Source organism: Myotis nattereri (genome assembly GCF_964212035.1).
Source record: "Myotis nattereri genome assembly, chromosome: 1".
NCBI classification, from domain to species: domain Eukaryota; kingdom Metazoa; phylum Chordata; class Mammalia; order Chiroptera; family Vespertilionidae; genus Myotis; species Myotis nattereri.
The window spans coordinates 68,534,494-68,552,176 of NC_138075.1; the positions used below are offsets into that span (position 1 = coordinate 68,534,494).

The window sequence follows — 17,683 nt, forward strand, 5'->3', positions numbered from 1 at the left end:
TGTGTGGAGTGAAGGAGGCAGTGTGTGTAAAGTACTTAGCACAGGACATGGCTAATAGTAATTCACCAATAAATGGTGGCTATAATCATTATACCACTGCCTCAGCTCAGTTCTGCTGGGATTTATGTACCAGTTCAAGTGAACAGAGATGCTCCTGTATCCCTGGCGGTTTAATTCTCAACAACACCAACCTTCTGCCTTGGAGATTCTCAAGGAGCACAGATTACAGTAGGGGAGATTGATCACATGGGTGTAGAGAGAGCATAAAACCCTCCAAGGACTGAGCCCTGAGGGACTGGAGCAGACAATGCTTCCATCGGGAGGGAAAAGGTACTCCTCTCAGAAGTGGCTGGTGCTCTTGTCCAGCTCCCGAAGTGGCTCAGTTGGTTGAGTCCTCTGGTGCACCTAAGGGTTGCTGGTTAGATTCCCAGTCAGGGCACATGCCTGGGTTGTGGGTTTGATCCCGGTCAGGGAGCATGCTGATCTATGTGTCTCACATCGATGTCTCTCTCTCTCCTTCCTCTCGGTAAGCATGTCCTTCCTCTCTGTAAGCATGTCTCTCCTTCATATGCCTAAGCATGCCTTCAGGTGAAGATTTTTTTTTAAAAAAAGTGGCTGGCTCTCTTTCCCTGAGGCTGTGACCCTCCCTTGGGCTGTGTTCATTTCCACTATGACTCTCCCTGCCACGTGCCCTGCGACCCCTGTTTTCTCCTGACTCAGCCATGGATGTCTTTTTTTGTTCTCTCAGGAAAACACAGCTGCACCAAAGTGGTGTTTTCAAAGTGAATGTCGCTAAAATGGAAAGAGAAACCATAATGAAATAGAAAAACTGTGAATAGCATAAAAATAATCATCAGAGCACATGGTTCTGACTTGAATTTCATTAAAAGTACATTTAAATTCAGCCTGTTTACTTTTCAGCTGTTCAATAGCCACATGTGGCTATTATATTATAGTAGAGGCCCGGTGCACGAAATTTGTGCGGGGGGGGGGGGCAGGGGGCTGCACCCTCTCCAAACTGGTACCCCTCGAAGGATGTCTGACTGCCTCTCGCAATCCAGGACTGCTAGCTCCTAACCGCTCGCCTGCCTGCTTGATCACCCCTAATCCCTCTGTCTGCCTGCCTAATTGCCCCTAACCACCTCTGCCTGCCTGCCTGATAGCGCCTAACTGCTCCTCTGCTTGCCTGATTGCCCCTAACCGCCTCTGTCTCGCCATGCACCTGGGACCCAGGATTCCCTCTTCCAGCTGGTCACAGGCACCAGGGACCCAGGCCTCCCTCCCTCTGGCTGGCCGCAGGCATCCAGGACTCAGGCTGGCTTTGCCTGGGCTGGCCGCAGCCACAGGGGACCGTGGGCGGATGGCTTTGCCTGGGCCTCAGCCATAAGTGCCTGGGACCACGAGGGGGGTGGCTTGTCCCTCTCCCAGGCTGCAGCCGCAGGCACTGGTGCCCGGGACTGCAGGGCGTGTGGCTTGTCCCTCTCCTGGGCCGCAACCCCAGCCGCTGGCACCTGGGACCGTGGGGTGTGCGGCTTGTCCCTCTCCTGGGCCGCAGCCTGGCTGGTCACCATTCCTTTCTCCTAGCTCATTTGTACCTGGCTGATCCCCATTCCTCTCTCCCCAGTGTTGAGTGTCTGAGCTGTTAGGCGTGATGACCATTTGCATATTAGCTCTTTATTATATAGGATTGGACAGCACAGCTCTAGACCTTTAACTCGTCTGCTGAGTATAAGCTCAGGGAGCAGCGACCAGCATGCCTCGTTCCCAGAACCTGATAGAGAGCAGTTCTCTTCAGGACTGATTCCTGGCTTTTCTCCGTTATTGCTAGAAATTGCTAGAGAATGGTGCATATTTCTTTGGTGCAGATTGTTATTAAATTTAATTGTGTAGTTAAATTAATTTTGTAGTAATTTAATTAAAAAGTGTTATATTCCTAGAATACTTTAATACTAGTGTATGTGTGTCCCCATATATACTTCCATTATCTAAAATAGTTTAGAAACTCAAAGTTTAAAACAATACATTATTTTTGAAAAATGTTTCCTTGGAAATAATTTTTAGATTGATACTGCAATCAAGTTGAACTCTGATAAAGAGAGCCACTCAGAAAGCAGTAATACAGAGGGAAGTAGAAACAATAAGGACGATAAAGGAGAATATTACTCTGAGAATAATATAAAACTGGCTAAAGAAGGGTCAGATGAAGATTTGAACTTGGTTCAACATCAGATAATTTCTAAATGTTCAGGTAGGTGATTGGCTAATGATAATTATAGATGTTAAAATATTAGAATTAGGTAGGTTTTTTATCAGCTAAATAGAAATAAATAATGAGTTATTTTTTTATGTGATCAATCATAAGTGATTATTTAGAAGAATATTAGGAGTCCTTAAGTATACTTAGAAAAATAATAAGATATGTCATTTAATAAAATTGTTTTATTTCTGCATTTTATTACAGGAATTATTGATCTTTTTGATGACTAAAATTGTGCAATAAAATGTATCATGTAATTTATAAATATTTTTTAGGGATAATCCCACTTGATCTTACTAATTCTTGGATTTTAAAAGACTCCTTTTTTCATGGTTATTAAATTAATACTGGTCAGAATGAATTAGAACAGCAGTTCTCAAAATGTGGTCTTGAGAGCTCTGGGTATCTCTCAGCCCCTTTCAGGAGCTCTGCAAAGTAAAAACTACTTTCATCACAATATTGACATAATATGTTAGTAATATAGTTTATCATAATACTGAAATAATCAATTTGCCTTCTTGCCCACTGAATGGACATTTGCATTGATGGTACAAAAGCAGTGTAGGTAAAATTGCTGGTGCTTTAGCAAGGCAATGGCATAAATTTGAACCAAGGCAATGGCATCAAATTGCACTATTAGCCATTATATTCTTCATGACCAGGCACTGGCAGAAAAAAGAAATAGCCAGTGTCACTCAAGAATGTCTTTGAAGCAATACAAATTAATACTTTTATTAAATTTTGACCTTTGAATACACATCTTTTAATATCTTTTGTGGTAGAATGGGAGGTACACATAAAACAATTCTGCTGTACTAGTATACCAAAATGTGAAGGTTGTGCTGAAGAAAAGTACTTGTGTGATAGTTTGAGAACTGAAGTGGCCACTTTTTAAATGGAACACCATTTTTACTTGAAAGAATGACCGACAGAAAATCTATTATCCTTCAGACTTGGGTATTTGGCATTCATTTTTTAAAAAATCACCTGGCTGGTGTGACTCAGTGGTTGAGTCTTGGCCTATGAACTAGGAGTTCAGGATTGGATTCCTGGTCAGGGCACATGCCCAGATTGCCGGTTCGATCCCCAGTGGGGGGCGTGCAGGAGAGAGCTGATCAGTGATTCTCTCTTATCATTGATGTCTATCTTTTGTTCCCTTCCTCTCTGAAATCAATAAAAATACGTGTGTTTTTTTTTTTTTTAAAGTAATGAGCCTGTTACCTCAAGGAAGACATCTGACAGTATTTTTTGTCAATGATAAAATTTGAGCTTTTAAGTGAAAGGTGGAATTTTAGAAAACTTATGTATGTCCATGTGAGCGTGACAACTTCCTAATACTTAGACTTTTCTGAAAAAAAAAAAAAATTGGTGGCCATCTTCACAAATGTGAATTTTTTTATGTATACGGAAATGTGTTAACATTTGAAGGTCTACATAATTCATTGAACCACTGTTTTCCAACTGACCAGTGCAGGATAAAAGACCCAGTTAACATGAAAGATAGATCCATGGATTTTAATGGAACAAATACAAAAAGTTCACTAATATCGTTACAGGTTTTACATTACAACTAACCTTTTATTTTATTATTATTTTTTTAAAATATACATTTTATTGATTTTTTTACAGAGAGGAAGGAAGAGGGATAGAGAGTTAGAAACATGGATCAGCTGCCTCCTGCACACCCCCTACTGGGGATGTGCCCACAACCAAGGCACATGCCCTTGACCAGAATCGAACCTGGGACCCTTGAGTCTGCAGGCCGACGTTCTATCCACTGAGCCAAACCGGTTACGGCACAACTAACCTTTTAGAGACCACCCCTTGTTAAATTTTTATATAATGTCAAGGAAGAATATTCACCATTATCTGAAAAGGCTATTTTCTCTTTTTCTTTCCTACTATATGTCTTGTGTGGCCAACTTTTCTTTGTGTACTTTAACTAAAATGACAGATTGCTCTAGATTGACTTGATTTCAGCTATCTTCTATTAATCCAGATATTAAAACAACGGTATTCTTCTCAGTATTTTTTGAAAAATATAGTTATTTTTAAAAAAGTATTACATTTATGTTAACATATAATTAGTAATAACATATTTATTTAAAAATGAATAAATGTTTACAATATTTTCAGTTTTGATTTCTAGTATTGTAATTATCAATAGATATAACTCACATCAATAAAAGCTACTTTGGATTCTGAGTAACTTTTAAGGCTGTAAAGCAGGAGTGGGGAACATCTGCCCATGGGCTATGGAAGGCCCCATGAAATCATTTGATCTGGCCCTGCCAAGGCATTAGGGGTGAGTTAATTAAGTGTTTGACCAAATATAAGCAGGCTAATTTTTAAGTTGATAATTGTGTATGGCGAGTGATGTTATAAATATCCAAATGACACTTGGCAGACAAAAGGTTCCCCACCCCTGCAAGAGAAGGTGAGATTCATAAACTGTGAAAACTGCTGAGTTCGTATAAATTTGGAATGATATTAGCTCTCAAAGTAAGGCCAGGTGATTCAGGATTATAGTCATCAGGAAACAGGTATTGTAGTTGAGATGAGCTGTAACCCAGTTTACATTGTATTTAATGTTGTTTCAGTACTGCATGATGAGTTACTTCAAAATGCCTGCTCTATAGACCACCTGTGTACACGGAGCCTGAGCATGCTAGGATTTGCGGCTGGGAATTAGAACTAGAGGCTATTGCGTTTGAAGTACATACGCATTAAAATGTGCAGAGCCTCCTTATTAATATGATCAGTATTCTTTTTGGATAAGCTTATTCCCTCTGAAAATGTTTTAATTTCCTTAAAGAGGAAGTAATATACATTATAGAAAAACATAATTGAACTCTTTGGATTTTCAAAAGTTGCAAAATTTGGCCTTTCTTAGCATAATATGCCATTTCTAATGATCTAAACTAGGGTGGCTGAGCCTTCAGAGTTTGAGCAGTGATGCTCATTGCCTGATGATCATCTTTCATCAGACTTCACAGAGGAAGTAACTTAAAACTTGAATGATGAAAATTCTATAGAGTCCCTAATTTCAAAAAAGTTACTTCCAATTATCCACAACTCAAGAACATTTTTAGGTACGTCAAGAAAATAGAACAAGTGGGAAGGGCACAGGTAAAAGGTGTCTGGTTACATGGAGTACTTTTCTGTATTAGTTTCTATATGTTGGAACCATTTTGTGTCACTAGTATGACAAGTTCCATTTCACTGTATCTATAGCGTACATGCCTTCTCTCTCAATTAGTCTGAAGCAGCTTTAAGATAGGGTTTTTGTATTATTCCTTATTTGTTAATTATATGAATATAGAAGGTATAGCAGAATAAAGGAGAAAGAATTTGGGAATTAAAATCATACAAGACCCACTTCTGGGTTCAGTGCTGTAATATATTAGCTATTTAAAAGGATCCAGTTATCACAGCTGTAAAATAGAGATACATGTCTATTTCACAGGATTTTTAGATAATTATGTGAAAAACTACATGTGAAAGCACCTATAAATCAAGATACTTGACTCAGTGTTACTTATTACGATGAGCCATAAATATTTGTTGAGTGAAAGAAGAAATAGTAAAAACAAAACAAAGCTTTATGGTTTTTTTAAACTTCAAGCTTATTCCTACTTTCAACACAATATAGATGAACCCAGATTAAAAGAATTGGATTCTCAACTTCAAGATGCGATTCAGAAGATGAACAGGCTTGATAAAATATTGATGAAGAAACAATGTAGAGAAAAAGAAGTTAAGAAGCAAGGTCTAGAAATGAGAATAAAGCTATGGGAAGACCTTAAGGTCAGAATTATATAAACACATGCTGACATGTAAGAAGCCATTTCCTCTGTGATAAGTAAGAAGAGCACAGACTGTGGTAGTTACTAATGTGGTCTGCCTTTATTGATTTATTTTGTGGAGGAAGGTAACTTTTCAGCATTCCAGATTTTAGGCACTGCATTGGCACTGGTGTGTTCATTCCCCACCAACAACCCAGTAGGCATCCTGTTTCTAATTATTATTTGAGTAAACTTTTGTGACCAACAAGTGAGGAAGTCATTTCATATTCTGGTCAAGATCTCCTCAGGAAGTTTTAAAGTGCTTGAGGTCTGGGACCACCTCTCTTTGCTTCTGTCTCAGTATTTTTAGTGCTCGATTAACTTTCCTTGGCTTTCTTGGACCTCTTATTCTCCATAGTATTGAGGGGCGGATATTGACCAGATATTGGCACTGACTTGATATATAGCTGTTGGCTGGCACTTAATTTTCCCTCTCAAAGGAGAGAACTTTTAGGGTAAGGAACATTGAAATAACTGGTTGTTTTTGATAAATTTCTCCTTGATCAAATGAGGTAACTTCAGAGGAAATTTTCCTGACAATAATATGAATAAACAACATGGTAACTAAGAATATATTTTTATAAGTTCCCAGGAAGACCACTGGGATGGAAAGAAAGGAACCTACAAAATGCAGTGCTTTAAACTAGAGAAATAATTAGTGTAAATTTTAACAGAAAAAAATTTACCTATCACTTATTCCTGTTGAATTTCAAAGCAGATTTTTTACTTGCTTGGAAACAAGAATTACAACTGGAAACATAATAAAATACAGTAGTAATCTTGAAATGTCCTGAAATTGTAATTTGATAATGTACTTTTAGGTTACTCATTAGTTAAAGAAATATTAAACAGAAACTTAAGTAAATTTAAGTAAGGTAATCCTGTGTAATAAAAACCTAATATGCTAAGTGTCTGACCAGTTGCTATGGCGTGCACTGACCACCAGGGAGCAGACGCTCCAACTGGTAGGTTAGCTTGCTGCTGGGGTCTGGGATCCAGACTGGGTGAGATGGGCTGGACATGCCCTGGAGCCTTCTCATAGTCCCTCCCCGCTGGCCAACCTTCCAAGATCCCTCCCTGTCCATTCCTGATTGGCCCCAATCTGGACGGGGTGAGAAGGGCCGGGCACGCCCTAGAGCCCCTCTGCAGTCCCTCCCTGGCCCCGATCATGACTGATGGAGTCCCTCAGCCTGGCCTGCGCCTTCTTGCAATCCGGGACCCCTTGAGGGATGTCAGAGAACCAGTTTATGCCCAACCCCCGCAGGCCAGGCTGAGGGACCCCACCAGTGCACAAATCCATGCACTGGGCCCCTATTTATGATATAATGTTGGACCTTATATCTGACTCAATTTGGGAATACTTGACAGAATTTTGTGGGGACAGGAAACATTAATAGAATTCCTAATCAAGGAATAAAAATGACCTAAATCTTATTGTTTGTATGTATAAGATTGGAAATCAAGTTGAAATTTAACAAAATGCCAATGTTGCTTTCTTTTTTTGTTTTTTGTTAATCCTCACCCGAGGATACTTTTTTCATTGATTTTTTAGAGAGCGTGGAAGGGAGAGGAAGAAAGAGAGAGAGAAACATTGATGTGAGAGAGACACAGTGATTGGTTGCCTCCTGCACGTGAGATTAAGCTTGCAACCCTTCAGTCCTTGGGCCAAGGCTCTAACCACTGAGCATCAGCAAGGACCGATATTGCTTTCTTTTCTCATATTTAAACTTTAATTTCTCTTTCATTAGTCTGCAAAACATAGGGAAGCTTTGCCAAGTAATGAAGAAATGGAAAATACAAAAAAGTTTCTAGCTTTGACTGCTGCATCAGAACAAACTGTTGGTGAGTAAAATTAATTCATCTTTATTTTTATCTCAGTCATAGAATATTTGGATTAAGGTAAAATTCCCAATTCAGTTATTTTTTATTTTTCTTCATGAGTTTAATTCTTCATTAGAGGAAATTATCACATTAGGTATAATTATATGGAACTACCTTAAGGTTAGGTATGTTTCAGAGTTTTTAAGAGCTTATATTTTAAGAGCTCAAGGGTAGGGGGACAAGGCAGTGAAAAATTGGGAAAAAGACAAAGTATGTGTTTGCCTTTACTTCCAGTGTGTCTTAGATACCTCTAGACACCCAGTTTATGCAGACAGTTCCCTAATGGCCTACGGTCCTCCCACAAAGTATCTCACTCAGGCCTCTGCAACCCCTTTCATAAAAATCCATTACTGATTTGTCCTATTTCTTGTTCTCTAACAAACCTGCTCTTTTGAGACCAGTCCATTAATTTTGCACACATGTTTCTATTTCCTCCCTTGTATGTATGTATATTTGTGATTTCTCTTCTCTTCATCTTCCTTTTTCTTCTCCTCCTTCTTATTTTTCTTTTTATATAGAACTATTATGGAGTCATGTAATCTATTTAACTTACTTATCTGGTATATAGTGGTGAAAATTTTAGGGATTTGGGAAGCTGTTGGTATTTTTTGGCAGGAAACTTTTGAAATCCTTTAACCTATCCTATATAATAAAAGACTAATATGCAAATCGACTGAATGGTGGAATGATTGGTCACTATGATGTGCACTGGCCACCAGGAGGCAGATGCTCAATGCAGGAACTGCCCCCTGGTGGTCAGTGCGCTCCCACAGGGGGAGCGCCGCTCAGCCAGAAGCTGGGCTCACAACTGGTGAGCGCAGCAGCAGTAGCGGGAGCCTCTCCAGCTTCTGTGGCAGCGCTAAGGATGTCCAACTTCTGGCTTAGACCCGCTCCCTGTGAGGAGCGGGCGTCAGCTATCCGTCAGACATCCCCCAAGGGCTCCTGGACTGTGAGAGGGCACAGGCCAGGCTAAGGCACCCCCGCGAGTGCATGAGTTTCGTGCACTGGGCCTCTAGTATCACATAAGTGGTCATCTAGTATTGTTTGGGCATTAGACTGGCTCTAAGCAGGGACCTTTGATTTCTCTGAGAATCCTGGAATCCATTTTTTTTTTTTTTTTAACAAAAGGAGTGTCTAACATTTTAGAATCCCAGGAACCTGCAACTCTTTAGCATGAACTTTGATGTGGATGAAATTCCTTTAGGTCTGTTCCTTTCCTGCCCCAGCATTGAGAGCTCAGAAGTTGCTTGGGTCTATCTCATGCAGAGAGAGAATGATGCTGACCAATTCTGCCTATAGTGAGCTTAGTAGTCCCTCCAAAATTTATGTCCACATGGAACCTCAGAATGTGACCTTGTTTGGAAATGGGATCTCTGCATATGTAATTAGTTAAGACTAGGGGCCCGGAGCATGAAATTCGTGTGGGTGGTCCCTCAGCCTGGCATGCACCCTTACCAATCCGGGACCCCTCGGGGGATGTCCAACTGCCGGTTTAGGCCCCATCCTGCATAGGCAGTCGGACATCCCTCTCGTAATCCGGACCACTGGTTCCTAACCACTTGCCTGCCTACTGGCTTGATCGCCGCCTAACTGCTCCCCTGCTAGCCTGATGGCCCCCAACTGCCCTCCCCTGTCAGCCTGATGGCCCCCAACTGCCCTCCCCTGCCAGTCTGATGGCCTTCTACTGCCCTCCCTGGCCGGCCTCATGGTCCCCAACTGCCCTTCCTGGCCAGCCTCATGGTCCCCAACTGCCCTCTCTGCCAGCCTGCTGGCCTCATGACCCCTAACTTCCGCCTCTGTTGGGCTCATGGTCCCAAACTGCCCTCCCCTGCCGGTCTCATGGCCCCCAACTGCCCTTCCCTGCGGCCTCATGGCTCCCAACTGCCCTCCCCTGCCGGCCTCATGGCCCCCAACTGCCCTCCCCTGCTGGCCACATGGCCCCTAACCACCTCTGCCTTGGCCCCCGCCACCATGGCTTTGTCTGGAAGGAAGTCATATGGTTGGAAGATATCCGGTCTCCTGGTCTAATTAGCATATTATCCTTTTATTAGTATAGCTGAGGTTATACTAAACTAGACTGGGCCCTAAATCCAATAATTGGTGTCCTTATAAAAAGAAAAGACTAACAGAGACAGAAAAACAGTGACATAGGGAAGAAGGCCATGTGAAGATAGAGGCAGAGATTGGAATTACCAAGGAACACCAGGATTCTGGAGCTACAAGAAGCTAGGAAGAGGCAAGGAAGGATTCTTTTCCAGAGACTTCAGAGGGAGCATGGCCCTGCCAATACTTGGATTTAAGATGTCTAGCTTCCAGTACTACGAGAGAATAAATTCCTGTTGTTTTCAGCCACCCAGCCCATAGTAATTTGTTACAGCAGTCCTAGGAAACTAATACACTGACTATTCCAGCTATCTTAGTGCCGGCACAAGACATCTGAATGAAGGAACAATTTTGGACATTTCCTCTCTAGCAAATACCATTTACAGAATAGCCAAGGGTAGACCTATGATCCCAGTAGAATGCAGCCAACCCAGCTGAGGACCCATTCATGATGGAATAGAGAAAATGGTTCCTGTGGTGTCCCTCAAATTACTGACCCACAGAATCATGGGCATAATAAAATGGTCATTGTTTTATGCTTCTGTTTTGTTGAAAAAAGAAAATCCCACACTTTTTATTTTGAAATAATTTTAAAATTATATAAAAGTTACAAAATAATATATAGAGCTCCAGTATACTTCTCATCCAGCTTTCCCTAATGTTAGCATCTTGTATAACCATAGTATAATGATCAAAACTAAGAAATTAACATTGGTATAATACTATTACTTACACTACAGACCTTAAAATTCATCAGTTTTCCCACAAATGTCCTCTTTACTTTCTAGTATCCAATCTAGGATCCCATATTGCATTTAGTATCCTGTCCCCCTAGTCTTCTGCAGTCGGTGACAGTTCCTCAGTCTTTCCTTGTCTTTATGATCTTGACATGTTTGGAGAGTATTGGTCAGTTATGTTATAAAATATCTTCCAACTTAAGTTTGTCTGATATTTTCTCTTGATTCGATGGAGGTTATGCATTTTTGGCAAGAATACCCCAGAAGTGATGTATTCTTCTTAGTCTGTCTTAATATTTCTGTCTGCACTGATATTAATATTTCACTGTTTTTATTATTATAGCTTTGTAATGCATTTTATTAGAGCAGGTATATTGTCTTTTTCAAAAAGTTTCTTTTTGAATAACATGTTTTTCTCTCTCTGAGAGCTGTTCAGCAATGACTACATTATTTAAGAAAAAAGACTGCAAAGCACTTCTGATAAAAACTAGAGGTCCAGTGCATGAATTCATGCATGGGTGGGGTCCCTTGGCCTGGCCAGTAATCAGGGCTGATCAGGACGTCTTGCGCAGTCCCAATCGGGGTCCCAGCAGCAAGCTAACCTACCAGTTGGAGCGTTTGACCCCTGGTGGTCACTGCGCATCATAGTGACTGGTTGATCGGTCGGACACTTAGCATATTAGGCTTTTATATATATAGATGCTTTTTTACTAACTTAAATGTCTAAAGACTTGTATGAAGATAATCTGTCTCCAAAAGTTAAACTTCTTATATTTTCTTTCATGTCTGTCTGTAATTCACCTTCATAGAACTGATTCTCCACCCCTATTCCAAATAAAAAACATGGACAATGTCAGGAATGAGGTTCTGGATGCTATAGCATTTCAGCGTATGTCCCCCAAAAATGTATGCACACTTTTAACAACTGATAGCTCAATTGATGTTTCTTTCTTTTTAGATTTAACCCATTGGGATGAATAATTATTCAAAGTGTGTATACTTTTTTCAGGGAAACCCAGTATTTTAGAAAGTAGAGCTAATGGATGAGGCAATAAATGAAAGGATCAATGGTGGCCTTTTGGCTTTAACCTTTTCAGTCAGAGTTCACTACCAAGTGAACTTTTGGCCTGGGAGGGCAAAACTTTTGCCCTTTCTTCAAAATTAAGTCAGAACATCAAATACATTAATTTTTAAAGATCATGACATGTATATTTGCCTTAAACCTGTAGAGCTCACTGTTGTATCTCTGGAGTCACATGACTGCTATAGGCCCTATAGATAGTTACACTCATGTTAGATTAGTACTAATGTTCTAACATGGAAATTAGGTGGATTTAATAAGCTGAAAGCTGGAGTTTGAGTTTCAATTTTTAGATTTTGAATTCTTAGTTATTACATATTGGCAAAGCAGATAAGATTAATGAGAGTTATTTATGTTTACCTTCATTTCATTTAAATTATATGTATTTATTATTTATAAGGTTTATAAAATTGATTATTATGTACTGGTGAAGCAGATAAGATACATAAGTAGGGTTGATATACAAGAAATGGGAATAAAAGACAGTGAGGTGAACCAAATGTTACCATCCATTTTGATTAGCTCACACTTGACCAGTTCACCAAAATGAAGAGACAATTTTGTTGTATTACTGTTTCTTCAGGCTTATGATGCAAACAGAAAAACAGAAATCTCTTGCCCTGTGTCTCTCCATGAATGCTTTTTTTAAATCAGGCAAGCACAGAGTTCTTATATGTTGTCCAGTAGATGGCAGCATCTGGTTAAAATGCATTCTACTTTGAAGAAGTCACTTGTAGATGTTAGAGCCAGACGTTTTTGGACTTGAACTTTAACACACATGTATAAATAAACATACCCAAATCTACTTTCTACTTTTATTCTTATTTTTTCCCTTTAAAAAAGTGAGAAATTCTTAGGACGAGTATTCTTCTTTCTCTCTTTCAGTTATTCCTTAATTTTTTATTTAAGAGTAACTTGACAGACTTTGGACTAATGTCAGAATGGCACTTCCAACCTGTTTTCCAGCCCCTAAAGCACAACATACATCCTAGTCCCCTTCTCACATCACAAATAGCCAATAGCAAAGAAAAGAAAAAAAAATTTGTATTTGCTGTTGAGTTATTTAATTTTATTTATAGGCACTGAACACAAATGAGGACTGACTCCAAGAGAAAGATAAAAGCCAAACTAAATTTATTTATTTTTATCATGTTTTGACTTTATAACACAGAGTTAATAACCTCAAGTTTACTGAGATTTTGAAGTAGAAAATATTAGCACTTCTAGAGATTTTGGAAATATTTTAAAAGTCTATCCCACCCCATTTTTGAGGGATCACTTTTAAGTTTTTCTAGAGAATGTTGTGAAAATCAAAACTTTTTATGAGTTTCCCTTCATTTTTAGCATTTATCTCATGGACAAATAGAATTCGATCCTCTGAGACAGATACATCCAGTGATACGATGTTTGTTATTGGTGTTTTTCATAGAGGTTATACTCTTTGTGGCCTCTTGTGTTTCCAAATTTATAAGTGAGTGTAAAGACACAACATCAACATTAATTAATCCTGCCTCTCAAAATCTGTTAATACCTCTTTTGAAGTGCTTTTCTGTGAAATTCAGGTATGTGATACTCCTGCTGCTTTTGGATGTTAAGATTAAATATTCCAAGAAAATCTGGTAGTTTCTTTCTGCTCTGATTTGCAGAGGACTGAGGGAGAAAATTATATAACTGTGCTAACACAGCTAAGGAAGTTTGGGTTTTAACCTCTGTTGGATTCTCAGTCCTGCCTAGCAATTTCTTTTGCAGTCCCCAAAGTAGCTATTCCAAATAGTTACTATGCATTTAACCTCCTATTCTCTTTTGCAAGCTCTTTACTCTGGAAGTCTTACTTTCCAGAGAAAATGGATCAAGTAGGTGGGAATCCTTTCCATATTCTTTCTTTTTGTACCTAAACTGCACTCTGATTGTGCTCCTCCACCTCCCTTAGATGCTTCTCTAGAAGGTGAACGTCAATAACATCTCATTCTTTTCACCCTGCCCCTGACTCCTGATCCATGAATCACTCAGTCTCTCACCTGGAGCTTCACCCTCTCTCCTTTCTGGCTCCTTCTCTTCAGTTTACCATACTTAAGTCTTCTGATCCTAAAAACAGAATCAAAGAGCCATCAAATCAACGGAACATACATATGAAACCTCCCCGCTCAGTTCTTCATCCTACTCCCAAACATACCATTCAATTTTCTTCCCCTCCTTAAAGATCAGACTTCTCAAAAGAACTTACTGGTGCTCCCTGGTCAACTTCCAACATCTTAATTTCTCAGTGTTATTTATTTTCTCCTATACTTTATCAGTGGTCTTCCTAAATTCTCATTCTAGTGACACACTTCCAGTATTTTTAACTTGTATTCTTTATTGTTTAAAGTATTACGTATGCCTCCTTTTTTCCCCCATTGACCTCTCCCCGGCCGCTCCCACCTCCCATATGCCCTCATCCCCCTACTGTCTGTGTCCATTGGTTATGCTTATATGTATGCATACAAGTCCTATGGTTGATCTCTTACCCCCACTCCCACCCTCCCCTTCCTTCCTTCTGAGGTTTTGAAGGTCTGTTCAATGCTTCTCTATCTCTGGATCTATTTTTGTTCATCAGTTTATGTTGTTCATTATATTCCACAAATGAGTGAGATCATGTGGTATTTATCTTTCTCTGACTGGCTTATTTCGCTTAGAATGATGCTTTCCAGTTCCATCCATGCTGTTGCAAATGGTAAGAATTCCTTTTTTTACCGCAGTGTAGTATTCCATTGTGTAGATGTACCACAGTTTTTAATCCAGTCATCTGCTTTTGGGCACTTAGGCTGTTTACAGATTTTAGCTATGGTAAATTGTGCCACTGTGAACATAGGCGTGCATATATCCTTTCTGATTGGTGTTTCTGTTTTCTTGAGATATATTCCTAGAAGTGGGATCGTTGTGTCAAATGGGAGTTCCATTTTTAATTTTTTGAGGGAACTCCATACTGTTCTCCACAGTGGCTGCACCAGTCTGCATTCCCACCAGCAGTGCAAGAGGGTTTCTTTTTCTCCGCATCCTCGCTAGCACTTGCTATTTGTTGATTTGTTGATGATAGCCATTCTGACAGGTGTGAGATGGTACCGCACTGTCGTTTTGATTTGCATTTCTTGGATGATTAGTGACATTAAACATGTTTTCATATGTCATTTGGACTTCCTTATGTCTTCTTTTGAAAAGTATCTATTTAGGTCCGTTGCCCATTTTTTGATTGGGTTGTTTATCTTTTGTTAAGTTATATGAGTACCCTATAAATTTTGGAGATTAAACCCTTATTGGTGATAACATTGGCAAATATGTTCTCCCATGCAGTGGGCTTTCTTGTTGTTTTGTTGATGGTTTCTTTTGCTGTGAAGAAGCTTTTTATTTTGATGTGGTCCTATTTATTTATTTTCTCTTTAGTTTCCATTGCCCAAGGACAGGGGTGGGCAACCCCTGGCACGCGTGCCAAACATGGCACGCCAATAACTTTTGCTGGCATGCGAAATCCTCTCTTATAATCTTCCATTTACATTTTTTTTCTTAATATCGACTTTTTATTTTTCAGATAAATTCAGTGTAGGTACATCTTAGATAAATAAATAATTTTACATAACAAGTTATCTTAAAGACCATAGACATGGATTGACGAGAGAGAGGAAGAGCAATTTCTATGCCTCTGCCTTAACTCTCCCTGCCTTTCTAGATCCTACCAGTGTTTTGGTTTCATCCACATATGCTTGTGAATCTTTGTTCTCAGTGATGAATTTTATTAAGTCTCATAATAGGAGTAGCCTGACAGATGAAAGTAGTAGCTCGTGCATATCTCTGAAGGTCACGAAATATAAACCTGATGTAAAATCTCTGTCATCAGTGATGCAGCAGGAAAAGTCCCACTGATAATATCAAACGGAGTCATAAAGTTTTCTGTTGGACTATCAGTGTACATGTATACATTAAAAAATAAATTTCTTCTTCATCATCATATACTGTGTTTTTGTCGCTCAAATGAATTTTATTATTTATTTAAGGTTCTTCAAATACGTACACCTTAAGAGATATCAAGTAGGCGTAACATGTTCTCAAAAAATTAGGGTTGGCATGCAGAAGAATTTTGAGTCAGAGATTTTGCTGGTTTTGGCACGCACTCACAAAAAGGTTGCCCACCCCTGCCCTAGGAGCTGTATCAGTGAAGAAATTGCTTCGGCATATGTCTGAGATTTTGCTGCCTGTGGTTTTCTCTAGTATTTTTATGGTTTCCTGTCTTATGTTTAAGTCCTTTATTCATTTTGAGTTTATTTTTGTGTATGGTATAAGTTGGTGGTCTAGTTTCATTTTTTGGTATGTATCTGTCTAATTTTCCCAGTACCATTTATTGAAGAGAATATCTTGACTTCATTGTATGTTCTTGCCTCCTTTGTCAAATATTAATTGAGCATAGTGGTTTGGGTCGATTTCTGGGTTCTCTATTCTATTCCATTGATCTATATGTCTGTTCTTGTGCCAGTACCAGGCAGTTTTGAGAACAGTGGCTTTGTAATACAGCTTGATATCTGGTATTGAGATCCCTCCTACTTTGTTCTTCTTTCTCAGGATTGCTGCAGCCATTTGGGGTCTTTTTTTTAATTCCAGATGAATTTTTGGAGAGTTCGTTCTAGGTCTGTGAAATATGCCGTTGGTATTTTAATGGGGAGTGCATTGAATTTATAGCTTGCTTTGGATAGTATGGACATTTTAATGATGTTGATTCCACCAGTCCATGAACATGGTATGTTCTTCCATTTGTTTATTCTTCCTCTATCTCTTTTTTCAACATCCTGTAGTTTTCCAAGTACAGGTCTTTTACCTCCTTAGTTAAGTTTATTCCTAGTTATCTCAAATTTTTTGGTGCAATGGTAAATGGTTTTTTTTTGGTTTTGTTTGTTTTTTTTAGTTTCTCTTTCTGTGAGTTCATTATTGGTTTATAAAAAGCCATAGATTTTTGGGTGTTAATTTTGTATCCTGTTGCTGAATGCATTTACTAAGTCTAGTAGTTTTTTGATGGAGCCTTTAGGATTTTCTATGTACAAAATCATGTCTTCTGTGAATAATGGCAGTTTTACTTCTTTTCTAATTTGGATACCTTTTATTTCTTTTTCTTGTCTGATCACTATGGCTACTACTTCCAGTACTGTGTCGAACAGGAGTGGTGAAAGTGGGCTTCCTTGTCTTGTTCCTGTAATTAGGGGAAATGGTTTTAGTTTTTGTCCACTGAGTATGTTGTTGGCTGTAGGTTTGTCATATAAGGCTTTTATTATGAGGTATGATCCCTCTATTTCCACCTTGCTGAGAGTTTTTATCAAGAAAGAGTGTTGAATTTTTGTTGAATCCTTTTTTCTGCATCAATTGATATGATTATGTGATTTTTTTCCTCTCAATTTGTTAAATGATGTATAACATTTATTGATCTGCAGATATGGTACCAGCCTTGCATTCCTGGAATAAATCCCTCTTGATCATGGTGTCTGATCTCTCTAATGTAATGCTGGATCTGATTTGCTAGAATTTTGTTGAGGATTTTAGCATCTATGTTCATCAGGGATATTGGCCTATAACTCTCTTTCTTTGCAGTGTCTTTATCTGGTTTTGGGATTAGGGTAATGCTGGCTTCATTGAAAGAGCTTGGAAGTATGCCTTCCTCTTGAATTTTTTGGAATAATCTGAGAAGGGTAGGTTTTAGGTCTTTGAATGTTTGGTAAAACTCCCCTGTGAAGCTGTCCATATCAGGGCTTTTGTTTGATGAAGG

At 39.2% G+C, this 17,683-nt stretch overlaps 1 protein-coding gene across 1 annotated transcript in view; it reads left to right on the top strand.

Annotated features, from left to right (window-relative positions):
* The window catches only part of FSIP1 (fibrous sheath interacting protein 1), a 184,485-nt gene that overhangs the window by 6,054 nt on the left and 160,748 nt on the right, over positions 1-17,683 (top strand). The window contains exons 3-5 of the mRNA XM_081111991.1: positions 2,062-2,248; positions 5,910-6,064; positions 7,851-7,944. Coding sequence (XP_080968117.1) covers positions 2,062-2,248; positions 5,910-6,064; positions 7,851-7,944 — 436 coding nt within the window. The remainder of the gene's footprint in view (positions 1-2,061; positions 2,249-5,909; positions 6,065-7,850; positions 7,945-17,683) is intronic.